The 15997-nt window shown below is 46.3% G+C and overlaps 1 protein-coding gene across 3 annotated transcripts; it reads right to left on the minus strand.

Annotated features, from left to right (window-relative positions):
• Window positions 1–2125: 2125 nt before the first annotated feature.
• On the minus strand, window positions 2126–14686 carry DRG2 (developmentally regulated GTP binding protein 2). 3 transcript variants are annotated; one of them, XM_043523956.1, is made up of 14 exons: window positions 14294–14489; window positions 13236–13396; window positions 12625–12714; window positions 10812–10872; window positions 9612–9702; window positions 8705–8777; window positions 8457–8547; window positions 8044–8141; window positions 7261–7337; window positions 6654–6742; window positions 4974–5032; window positions 4595–4626; window positions 3600–3653; window positions 2126–3509 (listed from the first exon to the last, which is right to left on the minus strand). In XM_043523956.1, the coding sequence occupies exons 1-13, from the start codon at window positions 14355–14357 to the stop codon at window positions 3629–3631; spliced, it is 1011 nt and encodes a 336-aa protein (XP_043379891.1). In that variant the 5' UTR covers window positions 14358–14489; the 3' UTR covers window positions 2126–3509; window positions 3600–3628. The 3 variants fall into 3 exon arrangements, with proteins under 3 accessions (XP_043379891.1, XP_037766962.1, XP_037766963.1); XM_037911034.2 differs by lacking the exon at window positions 4595–4626 and having other exon boundaries at window positions 14294–14686; XM_037911035.2 differs by lacking the exons at window positions 4595–4626; window positions 14294–14489 and adding an exon at window positions 13723–13921.
• Between the last annotated feature and the right edge of the window lie 1311 nt (window positions 14687–15997).

Raw genomic sequence — 15997 nt, forward strand, 5'->3', positions numbered from 1 at the left:
TTGAGCAACATGCAGCAGCGACTTGTGAAGTTGTATTTTAAACACACAAACCTAATCTTTCCGTGAAGCAGGTAAGGGATATAACAGGGATCCTCTCACTCAGCCCTGAAGTGCAGCTGCTTCTGGGGTGGAACGCAGCACTAACATCCTGTAATTAGGGCAAGACACTGAGGAATACCACATCCAGTTGAAACTGCAAGGAAAGGACGCTGGGAGAGCGGAACTAGCCCTGTCATTTGGCCAGAACAGCAGGGCTAACACCCTTCTCTTGGAAAAACAGGGTGATGTCATTAAGCACAAATGGTAAGATTGCAGCTGTACATCTCATACAAGAGACAGCATAGAAACACAACACAGCCTTTCACTGTTACAGGGTATGAAGTTCTGCTACTTCTAACCAGAGGGTTGTAATTCAAATGTTCACAATTCCTCACAAGAGATTTTAAGTAAACTGCCTCATGAGAATCTACCACTCTATACGGGTACATGCGCACGGAAGTGGAGCGTGTGCTTCCCAGCTTGGAGAGACACCAGAGTGCAGCCCCAGGGGGTCCAGTCGGGTTTGGACTTAGGCCACACTATTATTTTTAATGCGCGAGGTGAAGCAGAGCGAGCCTGGGTCCATGTACTCAAGATGAGAAGCATGTTCCCAGCTTCAGTGTAGAAATGCCCAATCCCCACTGCACAAAAGCACCTCCTTCCTCACTAAAGGTCCCAAAAAATGTTCTTGGAATGTACTGGGCTTGCCTTTGATCTCCATGAGCAATAAGATAACTAGGGGTCTGATCCAACTCCCACTGGAAATCAATGGAGCCTTTCCATTTCCTTCAACGAAAACTGCTGGATTGATGTTAAAGTGTTTGTAAGAATTTGATCTTCCCATGCAGATAATTAGGCACTTCAGGATCCCCACTAAAGGTTCTATATGTAGATCTTCAGCCCAACGTGCTCTCACCGCTGATACTAAACTGTACCGCTTGCAGCGTGTGCTGCAGTTAATCTGAAAAGATGGAAACGTACAAAAACCTATTTCCAGATGTAGCTACAGCTACCCATGCTTACCCAAGCTAGTCATGCATGCAGCAGAATTAGCTGCTCTCGATCTGTTTCCATTTTCTTCCCTGCCAAGTTTAATCAAAGTTCAGCTGCTTTATACACTTGGACTATGATGGGGGGAAAAATCGTTGGCTTTCCAAACTACTAGGGAGAGCAGCTCAGTTAATTTGACAGTGGTTCCAATATTGATCCACCAGACTATTAAATTTGAGACAACCAGCTAATCTAAGACAGCTGTAATGATCAGCCTTGTATTAACCAGTGCAAGTTCGCATTTTTTTTTTTTAGATTTACAATGAGTTTTAATAAGCTATTTTGAATATTTTTGTTCCCCCTCCCTCTCCTGTTTGAGGAGCATGTGCAGTTCAGTATTCTGACTATCAAGTCATGCATGGGCTTTCCTCCATTGTCCTTGTTTAGTAGTTAAACGCCAGCACGGTTAAAAATGAAACAGTTAAAAATGAAACACGAAAAGCTTTGTCCTGGCGTGTTGGCCTGCGCAACCTTCATGGGGAATATAAAGGGCGAGTCAATGTGCTGGAACAGCATCCCACTCAATTAGCAGAGAGAAGTGCAGGCATTAGAAAGCCAGCTCAGGCATAATGCAGCTAATTTGGAGATTATTCTCCAGTAGCTTCTACCTGAGCCCTGATTCCCTCTGCATTCCAGCTGCGAGCAAAATCATTAACACCAAAGGTAACCTACAAAGCTCAGTGTCACCTTTTTGGCTTGGTTCTTGTGTAATTTATCCAGCTCATGTCATCCGAGGAAGCCCTAATGCGTCCAACTCTTCTCCATCCTTAGAGCGCCCTTTGTTCACTCTTCACAATGCCACTTTAGTCTCATTTCAGGTTTGGGTTAGCGTGTAGGTGCTGGATGGTGGTGGTAGCCTGAGAGATACAGGTCAGACTAGACATCTAGTGGGTCCCTTCTGGCCTCAAATTCTATGACACACTACCATCAAAATCCACTCCACCACACAGCTCCTTACCACTCAGTTGGCCAAAAGGGAGGGAGAGGGGTGATAAAGCAAGTGTTCCCGTGTCTGTTTCGAGAGGCAAGGGCATAATTCACATGAAATAGCCACTTTTATTTTCTTAAATAAAACACTCCCAGCCATTGCAGTTCAGGAGGAGCACGAAAGAGGAGTTTGGGGGCGGAGGAGCTAGCCATCCAACCAGGCTTCATGGTTCAGAATTCGGCATTGGAGGCTCTTGCTCATGGAAAGAAAGAGCCTGTACCTATCAGACACTATAAACCATTAGCAACAACATTTAATAAAGCATGATTAGAAAATCCAAGTTTTCTGATGGAAGATCTCCATTAAGAAGCATCATTGTTCATTTATTTTAGCCAAAAAAGGCCACAGCTTAGAATGGGATTTGAGCCTGAATAGCTATTTCTGGGGTTTAGGAGCCATGGATGCATGATTTAGAGACAAGTGGTTTCCTGACAACTATTCCTCAGGTACTGTGTCAGAAAAGGTGGAAGAAGGCGGCAAAGCAGAGGTTTCCCCCTGGGAAACTCCTAATGCCACTTCTCGGACCTGTGACATGGACGGAAATGAATCCTCACCAAGTCTTGGAGCTCTTCTAGGATGTAGCTACGGCACCTGTGGCTTGGCCACGTATCAATCCCTTTGTTAATAGGGTTGCACCTTCCAGCTCTCTCAAGAGTACTAATGGGATCAGGACACCCTATAGGCTGTGTCAGAGGGTTAAGAGGCATGGGGTGTTGGTTTTAAATTTGATAGAGTGGGATGTTCAAAAGCTCAGCCTAGGGCTGTCTCGGATGTGGGAAACCCGCGGAAGCTAGAAAGGCTGTGAATTCTAGCAGCCCTCGTATTGGGCGAGTGGGGGAGGGAAAGGTTTGCTTTAATGACACTCTTACAATAAATGACAGGAACGTGCAACGAATGGCAGGTACCCTCTCTTAGTGCTGGTATCAATGGCACCAAGAGAAGAGTCACATTTGTGTGGACAAATCCACAGATTCCAATTGGCCAGAAAGCTGCTGGCAGGTATAACAGACAGACATGTATGGGAAATTTGCAGCGGTACAGGAGGGTGGAGGATTCTCATCGCATCGTAACAAATGGGTTCCATGATCCAACTTTTAGAGATGTTGTGCAAACAAGCTACCTTGCCTGAAATGTCACAAGATGGGAAACCCCTCGTCTCCCTGCTCCCCACCTGTTATAGTGTATCCTTAGTCTCTTCTCGTCTCCAATGGAACAAGCTTCATGGAAGCCTACGTGGCTTTGGAGCACATCTTCCTTTTTTTGGCTTTTATATGGTCACAATAAGTCAGTTCTGATTCTACAGCCTAGGGCAGGGTCAGGCACCAGTGAGCAGTGGCTAAGAGGGTTACTTCTTGACAATCTGGATGACATCTTCGTGCTCCATCAAATGAGTTAATCCTACTCTTTGAGGACTGTATTTTGTGCTGGTTCCCTTTAAATCAGGAGAAAGCAAGTTGAAACGTGTTAGGAGTGGACACTTCAAATACAGGCAAATCAAATTCAGAGAGTATTAGTCACTTACCCACACCAAGGCATATTTGAACTGGCTGGCTAACGTTCTGTGAATTCGATGGCACTGCAATAAGACAGAGTGTGAGACAGTCAAATGATAATGCTTCACTATATATCAGCCTCTATTCTATTTAGGTTCTTATACTGTGCCCCTCACCATGGTGTCTGAGCACCTGAGAATTAGATATGAAAACACTGTTTTTGATGATTAGCTCCAACTAATCATGTCTCCCAAGACAAGAAGTGGAGATTTTCCCCAGACTTCCAGTACACTGCTGTATTCAATTAACATCTAGCCACTACAAACAGGAACACCTTGGGTCCACGCTGTTTACTGCAAAGGCAACTTCAGAGCCACATTCAAAAACGCACAAAGAGCATAAAGTAAATGTACCAGAATCATGCTTTCTCCATACAAAGTTCCCAGGAATAGCATCAAAAAAGTCTCATCATTTCCATTTGCTTGTTCGCTGAACTCTATTAGGTTACCTTTGTGATGTTACATGCCACATTCTTTATAGAAATATGGTTATGATATGAAGATGGCCTAAGATATATTTTATGCGAAGTGAGCTGTAGCTCACGAAAGCTTATGCTCAAATAAATGTGTTAGTCTCTAAGGTGCCACAAGTACTCCTTTTCTTTTTTCTTGAAACCAGTCTCTTTAACATCCTAATCTTAGTATGTGTGTTTTGTTTTATTTGCTCAGTAATCTGCTTTGTTCTGTTTGCTAGCCCTTATAATCACTTAAAATCTGCCTTTTACAGTTAATACATTTGTTTTGTATATTATTAAACCCAGGTTGTGCATGAAGTTGTGCATCTCTCTTCACACTGAGGGAGAGGACAAATTTGTATGAGCTTGCGCTGTGCAGATCTTTCTATATAGTGCCAGACAGTATTATTTTGGGTTTATTCCCCAAAGGGGGTGTGCACGTGAGTGCTGGGTGAATCCTCTCACACAGAGCTGACTTCAGTCTATGTCTGCAGCTGGGTGTGGCCCTACCTGTGTATGTATGCTGCAAGAGGCTGTAGAGCCTAATTCAGCAAAACAGAGAGAGAGAATATCCAGGCTGATGGAGGAGAAAGGGCTAAGTGAAACCCCAGTACACCAGGTGGCATGTCAGAAGTGGGGGTCCAACTCGTCACAACCTTCATCACCTTTTATCTAGTAAAGTACATAACCAGAAAAGAAACATTTGTTTCTATATCTCAGTTAGACCAAGCTAAGGAATGCTAATGGGCAACAAAACATCAACATGTGTTTTTTCATAGGACAACCTGAAATATTCAAAATCCTACCAACAGTTTGGGTAGGAAGTTTGCATTGGACTGAGTGCAGTTCCACCACCAGAGAAAGATCTTTCTTTGTGTTATTTACTTACCACATGCTCTACAGAAGCCCCTTTTCGGAGAATAATGGCATCTGAGAAGTCCGGTCTCTCTAGAGAGCACAGAAAAACAAGAAGGGAAAAGATAGCATCGCTTTCCCGATCGCTGTCCTTTAACACAATCTGACAATTTGATTATGTACAACTCCTTGAATCCCCCCCGGTCCCCCGCGCCAGTTACACCTGACAGCAGGCTGGCATACAAATAGCCATTCACCTGAGTTATATTGCCTACTTAGCTCCACACACACTCCAGTGGCAGGAAGTACAAATTGGCTACTTACCCTGGACTTTTAAAGACCAATACAATACATTGAATCAATTCATAATCTTCAAAGACAGTACTTCCAAGTTTTGATTTACTCTCTCTCAGGTACCAAGTTTTGATTTACTCTCTCTCTCTATACCGACTTTAACATTTAAAAGTCAAAGTCAACCATTTCCTTAGAATTCACAAGCCCATCCAGGCCCAATCTTCATTCAATCCACATGACAGGACTTATCGCAACAGTAATAGCCAAAGTCTAAACACACACGTTTAAATAAAAGGGAATCACTGCTGCAGTTTCCTTGAAGATCCTAACATTTTAGGATCTAATAAGCTACCACAAAATCTCACTGACGTTTACCCAAAATTCAAGCTTGCAGCCCTCCAATGCCAAATGCAACAACGGCCTTTACAAAGTGACAGGGAAAGTGACAGCTGTACAAGGACCCTCAGTAATGCGTTTGGGGAGTTAAAGCCAGCTGAGGAGTGCTGCTCCTGCTCATCCTCAGCCTATGTGACACCTGTAAGCAGCCGCTTGGGAGTTCTGTCTCAGGAGGGGATGGTGCTAAGTGCCCATCCTTCCCAACTCCCCTGTGGGCTCCTAGTGGGACTGCTGAAAGAACCTAAAGGGACAAATGAACTAACCTGAAGGGAAAGGCAGAGGTGAGTCCAGACAGTGGTCCAGTCTGTAAGAAATAACTGGAACTCTGAGCTACAGAAACCCTGCATCCTGCCTAATTCAACATTTAGGGTGAGAAATTACATTTTGTAACCTGTTTCTTTAGTGAATCAAGCTTAGTTTGCGTATTTTATTTGCTTAGTAATCTGGTTTGTTCTGTTTGCTATCCCTTATAATCACTTAAATCTGTCTTTTGTAGTTAATAAACTTATTTCTTGTTCATAACATAACCCAGTTTGTGCAATTCATATGGGGGGGAGGGGGAGAAGCTGTGCATCTCTCTCTCCACATTGAGGGAGAGGGCGAATTTTTATGAGCTTGCGCTGTGCAGATTTTTCTATCCAGCACAAGACAATACACCTTTGGGTCTGCACTCCATGGGGGGTGGGCACCTGAGTGTTGGGGAAAGTCCCTTAAGTGGAGTTTTCCCAGAGCTGATCTCAGTGTCTGTGTCTTTCTGCAGCTGGGTGTGGCCCTGTCTGTGTGTGTGCTAGAGGAGGCTTAAGAGCCTTGCTCAGCAAGACAGGTTAAAGGGGGCCCAGGATAGTGGAACAGGGGGGCTCAGTGGTATCTCAGTACATCAGGTGGCACCTTAAAGGGGGGCAACCTGTCACACCAACTACTCACTGACAGCCAATGGGAGCTGGGCACCTAGTGCCCAGCTCCCATTGTATTTCTGAAAATCTCCCCCTTGGACTCTTCTTTTGCCTGTCAGTGTTTTGCTTACGTCCTCTCTTCTTAGTGAAGATACAGGTAAGCGCCAGGTACTCCCACAGCTTCTCCAGTAAATAGTCCAGGTTCAGCTTCATTCCACAGCTGCAAAACACCATGAACATCTCGGCTTAGTGTAATTCTATTCCCCAAAGAGCAGCCCAAATTCCGTCTTACCTGGAGTCCACAAAGAAGTGTGATCGAGAAGCCTATTAAGTGCTAGATGACAAGGTGAAGCTTTCTGATGGGTCAGTATGATGAAACAGACAATGCTTTCCAAAGGTACACCACCTTCAAAGTGGCAGAGCCCATCAGTTTAACAGAACAGATAATATAACAGAACTACTGGGAAGACCTGGTTTATTTCAACCTGGAGATGGTGCGAGGCAGCTTATAGCAGATTTGCCTCTCTCTGTGGATAGAGGCCACTGAATATTTTGTTAAAAATGACAGGGTACTTGTTGAGTTTCACTCTCAGCCAGAGCACAGAGCAGCTAAGTGGTGTGCCAAGGAGCGTGCCCATCTTTGGGATAGCAAAGGAAAAGGGTATTAATGAAATGTAAACCAACTTCCGAGTGCAGAACCTGTAGAAGGTGTGGATTGACGGGCTTGCAAGCTCTTACCTGATCACAACACTGTTTGGTCTCCTAGCCAGACGATCTACTTCCTCCATAGATATCTGGTCAATCTTGTTATAAACCTAAAATCAAAAGGGAAAAGAACATATCCTTTAGAAAGTCAATTCAAGTGACACTGCAAGCAAATTCGATACATGCAAGTAGTTATGAGGTTCTGCAGCTTCTAGTCCTCGTAGACATGCAATAATGAGATGCCGGGGCTTGTTAAAAAATGTGGCTCTTATCAATATTGATCAAAGATTTTTGGTAAATTGTTAAAGTTCATAAGCCTCAAAATAAATGACAAGTTTTCCCATTTTAACATTCTTTCCTTTAGGGGTCACCCTCTGGTGTTTTGTTCTTGGACCGCATTATAAAAATCCAAAACATTATCAAAAGGGGCCCCTGAAATGAAGGGTGCATCTATAGCGCACCAAGGCTGTGCACATACAGACACCATGGTTGTTAGAGGAAATCAGCCATGGAACTTTCAGCACCAAAACACAAGTCTCTACCCCAGCTGAGCGACAAGAGGAATGATCAGCTCTAGGTAGCCTGCCGCTATAGTTATCGGGGCCAGCCACAAGAGGGCGCTGGAATCATGTGCTAAACGAGTGTACTACACAGGCACATGCGCAACAGGTTAACTAGATGTTTGATGACAAGTGGTGGTTTTCACATACAGAGTAATTCTCCCAAGGCAAGAGGTCAAGATCATTCTGTATTTAGGACCCCAATCTTGCTGTCCCATTAATTATACAGAAATAAGGCTGTTTCCGGGATACTCACATAAAGGCAGGGCATGTAGACTCTGTTACCGACAATCACATCGATAAACTCATCAGGAGAACAATCTTCTCTAAACAGAACCTCTGCATTGAAGATTTCTGAGGTGGCATCATTAAGGCCAAACTTCCTCTCTTGGCTAAACACACCGGACAGGCACAATGGGCTGGATTTGTTTAATCTTGGTATAATGGGGGCTGCTCAGATGACCCCCCCCCCAAATTACTACTGCTTTTAACTACTCCGTCACCCTATTGGCATGAACACCTTGCTCTGGAATTAGTATTGAAGATACAATCCCATTCTAGTTCACCTTCACCGAGTGGGCTGCTGCGGATCTGAGGTGTGGGACGGGGGTCAAGAGAAGCGGTTTCTGGACGTTGCCCCTTTCTGGGCTCTCCTTCAGGAAAGGATACTGTACTCATGGAGGATGAGCTGCACCAGCTTCTCGGAGCACTGGGTCAGCGTGACAGTCGAGTTAAAGGAGATGCCCCCACCCTTCTTTGGCTGGATGAACAGAACAAAGAAAGTTAAAACAGTCTGTAAAATGTAAAGTCCACGTTATCTGTGGCATAACAAAAGGGACAGGCACAGAGGAATTCGTGTTTCCATTGGATGAGCACACGCAAACCCATGACTGTGCAGGGCCATTGGTAAGTCTCACCTTGAAATAGATGTTTGGTTTGCATTTGTTCAGCCGGATTCCTACAGATTCCAATTCCTTTTCCAAGAGAGACCTGCGTAGACACTGCAAATTAGTCATTGGTACACTGGACTTAGTGCAATAAGAGGAAAAAATGGTCAAAAGCTTGGCCAGCACCTTGACGTTTCCCAGCTCTAAATCACCCTGTGGATCTCCACCACCCTGTGGATCTTCTCTATACCACTGACTGGGGCCCTCCCATTCAGCAAGGCCTCTAGTTGGGACCTAAGAACATGGCCATGGGAGGAGGAAGCCTCAAACAAAGACACCACCATGTAATATATTATCCTTCCCTGCAGAGGCCATATGTTGATGTTCTTCCCCTCAAGAAGCTAGAACTGAGATTCCTGGAAATCTTAGTAAATGCTGCGCCTACCTAGCCAGTAGGTATTTCTGTTGAGCACAACTAAGTCCATTGCCCAAGCCTGGGCTGCTTGCTTGGAAGCTACCAACAGGCCATCCAGCCCAGGCAATAATCTGCAGTAACAGTTATCTTGCTAGCGAAAGCAATGGCCAAAAAGCCCCAGTAGAAGTTTAAATTTAAACTGAAACACATTAACAGAGTGGCCTCATGATGCACAGATTTTGAGATGAGCCAGCTAGCGTGGAAGAACAATTTAGCAAAAATCAGCACAGGCGGTTCATTTTGGAACGTCCATGGAGAGCAGGACTAAAATGAGAAGATGATCCCAGGAATATTAAAGAGTAAAATTATTAGCTGACTATAGATTATATTAGGACATTAGTAAATATTTAGTGTGCTGCATACGGGGTATGCCTAGTTAGCCTCCGCAGCTGGGAAGTAGCAAGCCATCGGGATTCATTGGCTTATCAGTCCAGAACTGTCTAACCTGCTCCCTGTGCTCACCTCTGTACTTCGCCCTTGGTGGCATCCAGCATCATGATAACGACATCAGCAGTCCTAGCCACAGCTATCACCTGACGTCCTCTCCCTTTCCCTGCAAAGAAAGGAGATGGCGTTATCCGTGGGAAGGCAGAATAGTTAAAAGCTCCCTCGAACCAGGAACCGTCCCATGGGACTTCTTCGAAGCAAGAAAGAATTTCATTCCTGCTTTGGCTGCACTAACCTGTTGGGAAGGCGGCCAGGCTAATGGGGTCAAGGCCCATTCAGAGCTCTTGCAGGCTGAAATATGTGCTTGTTCCCAAAAGAAACACCATATTTTGAAGGCCAGTCCAATAGAAAGCACTACACAAACACACAAGGGACTTGGCTCTAAGCAACCGCAGGATCCATTCCCCTAGTTGCATGGGGCTGGGATGCGACCCACTCAGCCTCTAGTGTGAGGGCATGCAGTTCTTGATGAGCAAGCACTGCTCTGCAGGCAGACAGTGGAGAAGCATTGCAATCCCATCAGACCGCCTTCTTTCCAAGAAGCAATGTGTGTGCAATTCTCTCTCTCCTCTGCACTGAAGTGAGGATACCCAGAATAGCAAAGAGGAAAACCCTGAGATCCCAGTTGAAATCAGCTAGACACACTTTCTGATCAGAAGTGAAAGCAGACTACCAAACTACACTCTGCTCAGAATGAAACATCAGGAGACTCCTACCAACCTCACGAGACTCCTCTCGCCACAGCTGAGCGACTGGCAGACAAAGCGAGAGGAAAGAGGTGGAACGAATTCCTTGGTCCCAAATCAAGGAGCCACATCAGAACTCTCAAACACCCAGGCGATCGTAGCTGAACAATATTTCTTGTCTTGCTTAACCCTCCTCCCGCACATCTCCAGGTTCTTTCTCTAGTGACCAATACCAAAGACCTCCCCTTGTACCAGGAGAACAAATGAGCAAGGCCATGATTCCCCCTGAATAGGGAGGTTTGCTTACTTCTGCTACCCACCTCCAGAACAAGCATCTTCTACAACATAATATGATTTTTTGTAATTCAGGGACTCTCTTACAATTGTCTCCCACATTCAGGACCTCAGGTTTTAAGTCTAAGGTGTTCACACAATACATGACTAGGCTGGCAAGGTTGGTACCATTTAGAAACTCCACACAGTACTGAGAGCAATGGCACACATTAAATTAATGTAAGAGCTAACCAACCTTGTGCAGCTCCTTCGATGATTCCAGGCAGATCCAAAAGCTGAATGTTTGCTCCTTTATACTGCAAGATAATCAGAAAGGTGGAAGATTATGAGGACCTCCACAAAACCTTTAAAACTGCTTTCCGAACACAGGCTAAGCACTCAATGTATTGTACACAGAGGGCCAAATTCTGAAATCAATGGGGCTGCACAGGGTATAGGGCAGGGCAAAACCTGGACCAATAAGTTGAACATCCCACTGAACTGGAAACAATTTGCAGAGTTTTTACCATGAAGCTGTTTCACTAACCTTCTGAAAATTCCTCCTTCCACCTCAAGATACATTTTACTGCAGCAGTTAATGGCCAAAGCTACAAAAATTCTAGACCATCTTGGTTTGACTACAAAATGACAAGACTAGAGCACACTTTGGCTGTAATATTATTTTGGTCCTCTGTTCACCAAAGAAACTTGTCCACACGAGTAATAAGTTTCTTATCTGGTCCAACAGGTGAAATATTTTTATGATAAGAGCACTCTCATGGCTGGATTCAGAATTACTCAGGTGTGAATCATAGGCATAATATTACTCCTGTTAACAGAGATTCTCCTTGAAACTCAAGTGGTGAGGGTCACTTGCTTATGGAGCAGGAAGATAAGAGTTCCATTCCTGCAACGGCAGTGAAGTTTAAAATGACGACATCGTGCAGTAAATGAAGTTGCAGGAGGCCTCAGATTTGTGACAATATTTATGCTTGTTTTGACATCAGTGTGTTTGTTTTAATTATTTTCACTCAGCCTGAATTTTGACCCCAAAATTTCACATTATACTAGAGGGATGCTTTTCACTTTGGTGCTTTTTATAAATTTGCTTTACAGATGGATGTACAGGGCACAGATAGCAAAAACTCCTCAAGGATAGGAGTTGTCCTATTTGCTGTCCAAATTGATTACTGCACAGATTGCCTATTTTAAAGCTTCATTAACAACAAATCTGTCAAGGCTTCCAGCCATCTGGTCAATGGTGTTATACAAAAAAAAAAAAAAAAAATCAGTTGAGAATTATCTTGTTGCCTGGCCACTCAAAATGCAGAGTCAGATTCCCAGTGCATGCTGCCTGTAAAAGTGCCAGGCTCCACAGACCTAACTGCAAATGCTCGAGACCTTCCAAGAGTTCAAAACAGAAATCAGCTGGGAAGCAGGAACCTTTGGATACAGCTGCTTCTGAGCCCTACCATAGACCTACCTGCTTCTGAGCCCTATCATAGACATAATTAGAACACACACATCAGGAACAGCACATCCCTACATACTAAGTTGTGGGTCTTGTTGCTAACAGCTTATGATTAAGGCTATGTTTTAGTCACAGGTATTTTTAGTAAAAGTCATGGACAGGTCACAGGAAGTAAACAAAAATTCATGGCCCGTGACCTGTCCATGACTTGTACAATATACCCCTGACTAAACCTTGGAACCGCAACCAATGGGAGCTGTGGGGGTGGTGCCTGCAGGTGGAGGCCGTGTGCAGAGCTGCCTGGCCACGCCTCTGCCTAGGAGCTGAGGGAGGGAGATGTCACTGTTTCTGGGGAGCCCCCAAGGTAAGTGCCGCCCAGAGCCCTCACCCTGTCTTGTGTCCCAACCCTCTGCCCCCTCCCGCACCCAAACTCCTGCTGCTGCGGGGGGAGAAAAGACAGTGGCTCAAGACTGCCCCGGCAGCAGCCGGTGCAACTGGCCAGGCACACTGGCTGCTGCAAAAGTCACAGAAGTCCATGACTTCTGTGACAATCTCGCAGCCTTACTTATGATGTAGAATCCAGCCAAATCACACTTACTTCTATGACACCTGGAATACACGTCAGCGTTGTGAATTCATATGAGGCAGCTTCACTGGCTGTGGAGGTCATTAAGCTCAGAAATGTGGACTGAAAAGCAAGATATCATAATATGGAATACATAAACAAATGACAGCACCACTGAATAAATAAAGATACATGGAAATAATGCACATCGACGACTTCTGAACTGGAATGGGGAGAAAACTACTCTAGTTTTTAACAGCCATGTGCTCTTGCTATGCCGGCCATGGCAGTTTTAGAGGTGAAGAGGAATATTTGGCATGTTCTCTTGAATGTCAGTTACCGGGCTGCTCTTACAGACCTTTCATAGTGGTGTTGCTGTCAGATGGGAACAAACGAAAGGTTTTGATATGCACCAAGTGTGCTTTGCATGCAGGGATGATGACAGACTTTCCCCAGTTTTAGCCTTCAGGTCTGGGTGCGCGAGCAACATTCTTTCCTTTCATTTTTGGAAAACAAACACTTAAGTTGTGGAAATACAGAAAAAGTCAGAAACATTAGCGGTCAGATCACAAAAGCATATTTCAAAAGACTGAAAACAAACTTAGGAACGGCACGTGCTAGAGTCAGCTCTGATAGTCACTGACCTTACCCACAGAGGGAAAGCCAATCAGTGCCACTCTGGCATCTCCAGATTTCATCACATCAAAACCTTCTCCTTTAGCAGCAGCAGATTTGGAGGGTTCTAGTAGCTGAGCTCTGTACTTGGCAAGCTTTGCCTTCAGTAGGCCAAGATGGTACTCAGTAGCTTAAACAAAATAACAAGAACAGTTAGCAACCAAATAGCCTGCAACAGCATGGGAACATGCACCTATTTCCCTGTTAGTTCAAGTGACTTGTTTCTAGTTTGGGAATTGCAGCAATTAGGACATTACTACAAATTAACATTGTAGATCAAGTTTGGTGTTTTTAACTATTTACTCTTTATGCCTGATGTGGCACAAAACACCGGAATAAAGGTAGCTCCTGCCTTAGGAGTGTCCACTCTGACAGAGAAGGGAGCGGATTCCTAGGGAGAGAAAACAACAGGGTTTTGTATTTTCTCCCCCCTTAATTTCGTTATTATAGACTCACTTCTTGTGGTGTAAGTTATGCCTTGACATTTAATCTATTCCCAGGGGCATATCAAGACACAGGTATACACCACGCACGAGGTGCAAGTGGTATTTCTTTGCCCCAATACGGCATCCTGTAGGTGTGTAGAACAGGCACCCAGTCAATTCTCTGGGGTGCAAATGGAGCCCCCCCAAAAGGATGAAAAAAATCAGTGTAAGGGAAGAGGCTGATAGAATGCCCCCCCCCCGCACCTCCCTGCTGCCAGGCTCCCCGCACCCCACCTGTCTCCCCCCGCCTCCAGGCCCCCCCCACACCCCTCCCCTCCCCGCTGCCAGGCTCCCCGCACCCCACCTGTCTCCCCCCGCCTCCAGGCCCCCCCCACACCCCTCCCCTCCCCGCTGCCAGCCCCCCCTCGCACCTCTCTCCCCCCGCCCCCAGCCCCGCTGCCAGCCTCCCCCCGCCGCCGGCCCCCCACCTCTCTCCCCCCGCCCCCAGCCCCGCTGCCAGCCTCCCCCCGCCGCCGGCCCCCCCACACCCCACCTCTCCCCCCTCCGCCAGCCCCCCGACAGAAGGGCGGGCCGCCCCTGACCTTTGTTCTTCTGGGTGCGCGCGATCTCCTTCTCGATCTCCGAGATCTTCTCCAGGATGCCCATGGCGCCGGCGGGCGGGGGCGCAGCCGGGCTCTGGGGGCTCCGAAGCGGGCGCCGGGGGCCTAACGCGCCGCGCTCCAGCAACCCCGGCTCCTCGCCCGGAAGCTGCCGCCGGCTCGTCCGTCGCACTAATCACCCCCTCGGCGTGACGGTGTGGCGGCGGGTGCACCCACGTTCCAGTCCGGCCGGGACACGCAGCGTGCCGACCCCCGCTGCAAGGGTTCCGGGAGCACAAACGTCCCACGCACAGTGGGCAGTGGCCCTTGGAAAGCGCCGGGTCCCCGTGTTGGGCCTGGCTCCCTCTCCCTACAGAGGAGCCCCGGGGCTGGCCCCAGCAATTCCCCCCCCCCGCCCCCGACATGTGGTGCAGCTGCTGTGGGGGGAAGGGGCAGCAGCCTCACCCTGTGCTTAGCTGCCCCCAGGCCCCCTGCCCGTGCGCTGCAGCCCTCGAGCAGGGGGAAGGAAGAGTTCTAGCTCGGGGGGCTGTGTAAGGAGCTTGTGTTATGCAACCCCCCCGCACTGTAACAGGAGGAGGCCTGTGCTCAACCCCCACTTCCGAGCCTGCACAGTCCCCCAGGAGAAGGGAGACGGGGGGCAGACAAACGAGGCAGGACTCGTCTAACTTCCCCAGCTCCGCCTGCTCCCACTCAGCCACCGGTGACACTCCTGCGACAGACAGCGCCCAGGGAAAAGGCTGCAGCAGCATTTCAGATTGCCTTGCACGAGTCGTATCCCCCCACCCTTGCTAAACCAGAAGTTTCCCCGAGTCTTCTCAAGCAGAAAGCTCGGGCTTCTGCAGTGGTTTGTCCTTTTAACGTGCAGGCTGATTTCCTTAGATGCATCATTCCGTTTGCCATGCCCTTAGCTACAAGGGCTCTGCGATTCTGCCCCCAGATTATTTTGAACAAGAGAAATGGCCACTTAGGTTAATGATATAAAGCAGTGGTGATTTTTCATTTGTACAGTAGATAAAAGAACGGAAGGGGCATTTAAATAATTAGCACTTAAGCAGATACATCAAGGCCCCTCCCCAAAACTCTTCTTACCCTAGTCTAGCAAAGAGGAACATGCTTTTTAAACAGACTAAGACTGATGATTACAAGAGAAAAAAAAAGCTGATTTCTATATTATCTATTGGGGGAACGCCACAAAATGGTAACAAATCCTACCTCCTTTCCTAATACACCAAGGTCAAAATATATACTCATGCCATAATTACCATATAGAGCCTGTAGCAAAAGTACAGATTGAGCATGCCAGGAAAGTTGGTTACAGATATAACTACTTTGATTGTTGCTTATAATATTAAGCCTATTTAGATTTAGACTTGCCAAACATTAACCCCTATGTGTACAAGTAGCCCATTGTCAGATGTGTCCCTCAAACAACATAGCTGTACTCCAATATGATGAGGCTATATAAGAACTAACCTGATTATGAATGCGTTAAAATTAAGTCTTTTTTAACTGCTAAGGGTTTAGATAGTATCCCATTAACATTTGGATTCAGTCACAAAGCTCTGAAACCTTAAACAGGATGCCATGGTGGGGGAAAACCAACATTTGTAGAAAAGTGACCATGGGCTTCAAGAAGATAATTTGTTAGCACAACTCCCCACAACCACTAAAGAAACAGCAAATGCA

Source organism: Chelonia mydas, chromosome 10 (genome assembly GCF_015237465.2).
Source record: "Chelonia mydas isolate rCheMyd1 chromosome 10, rCheMyd1.pri.v2, whole genome shotgun sequence".
Taxonomy (NCBI): Eukaryota; Metazoa; Chordata; order Testudines; family Cheloniidae; genus Chelonia; species Chelonia mydas.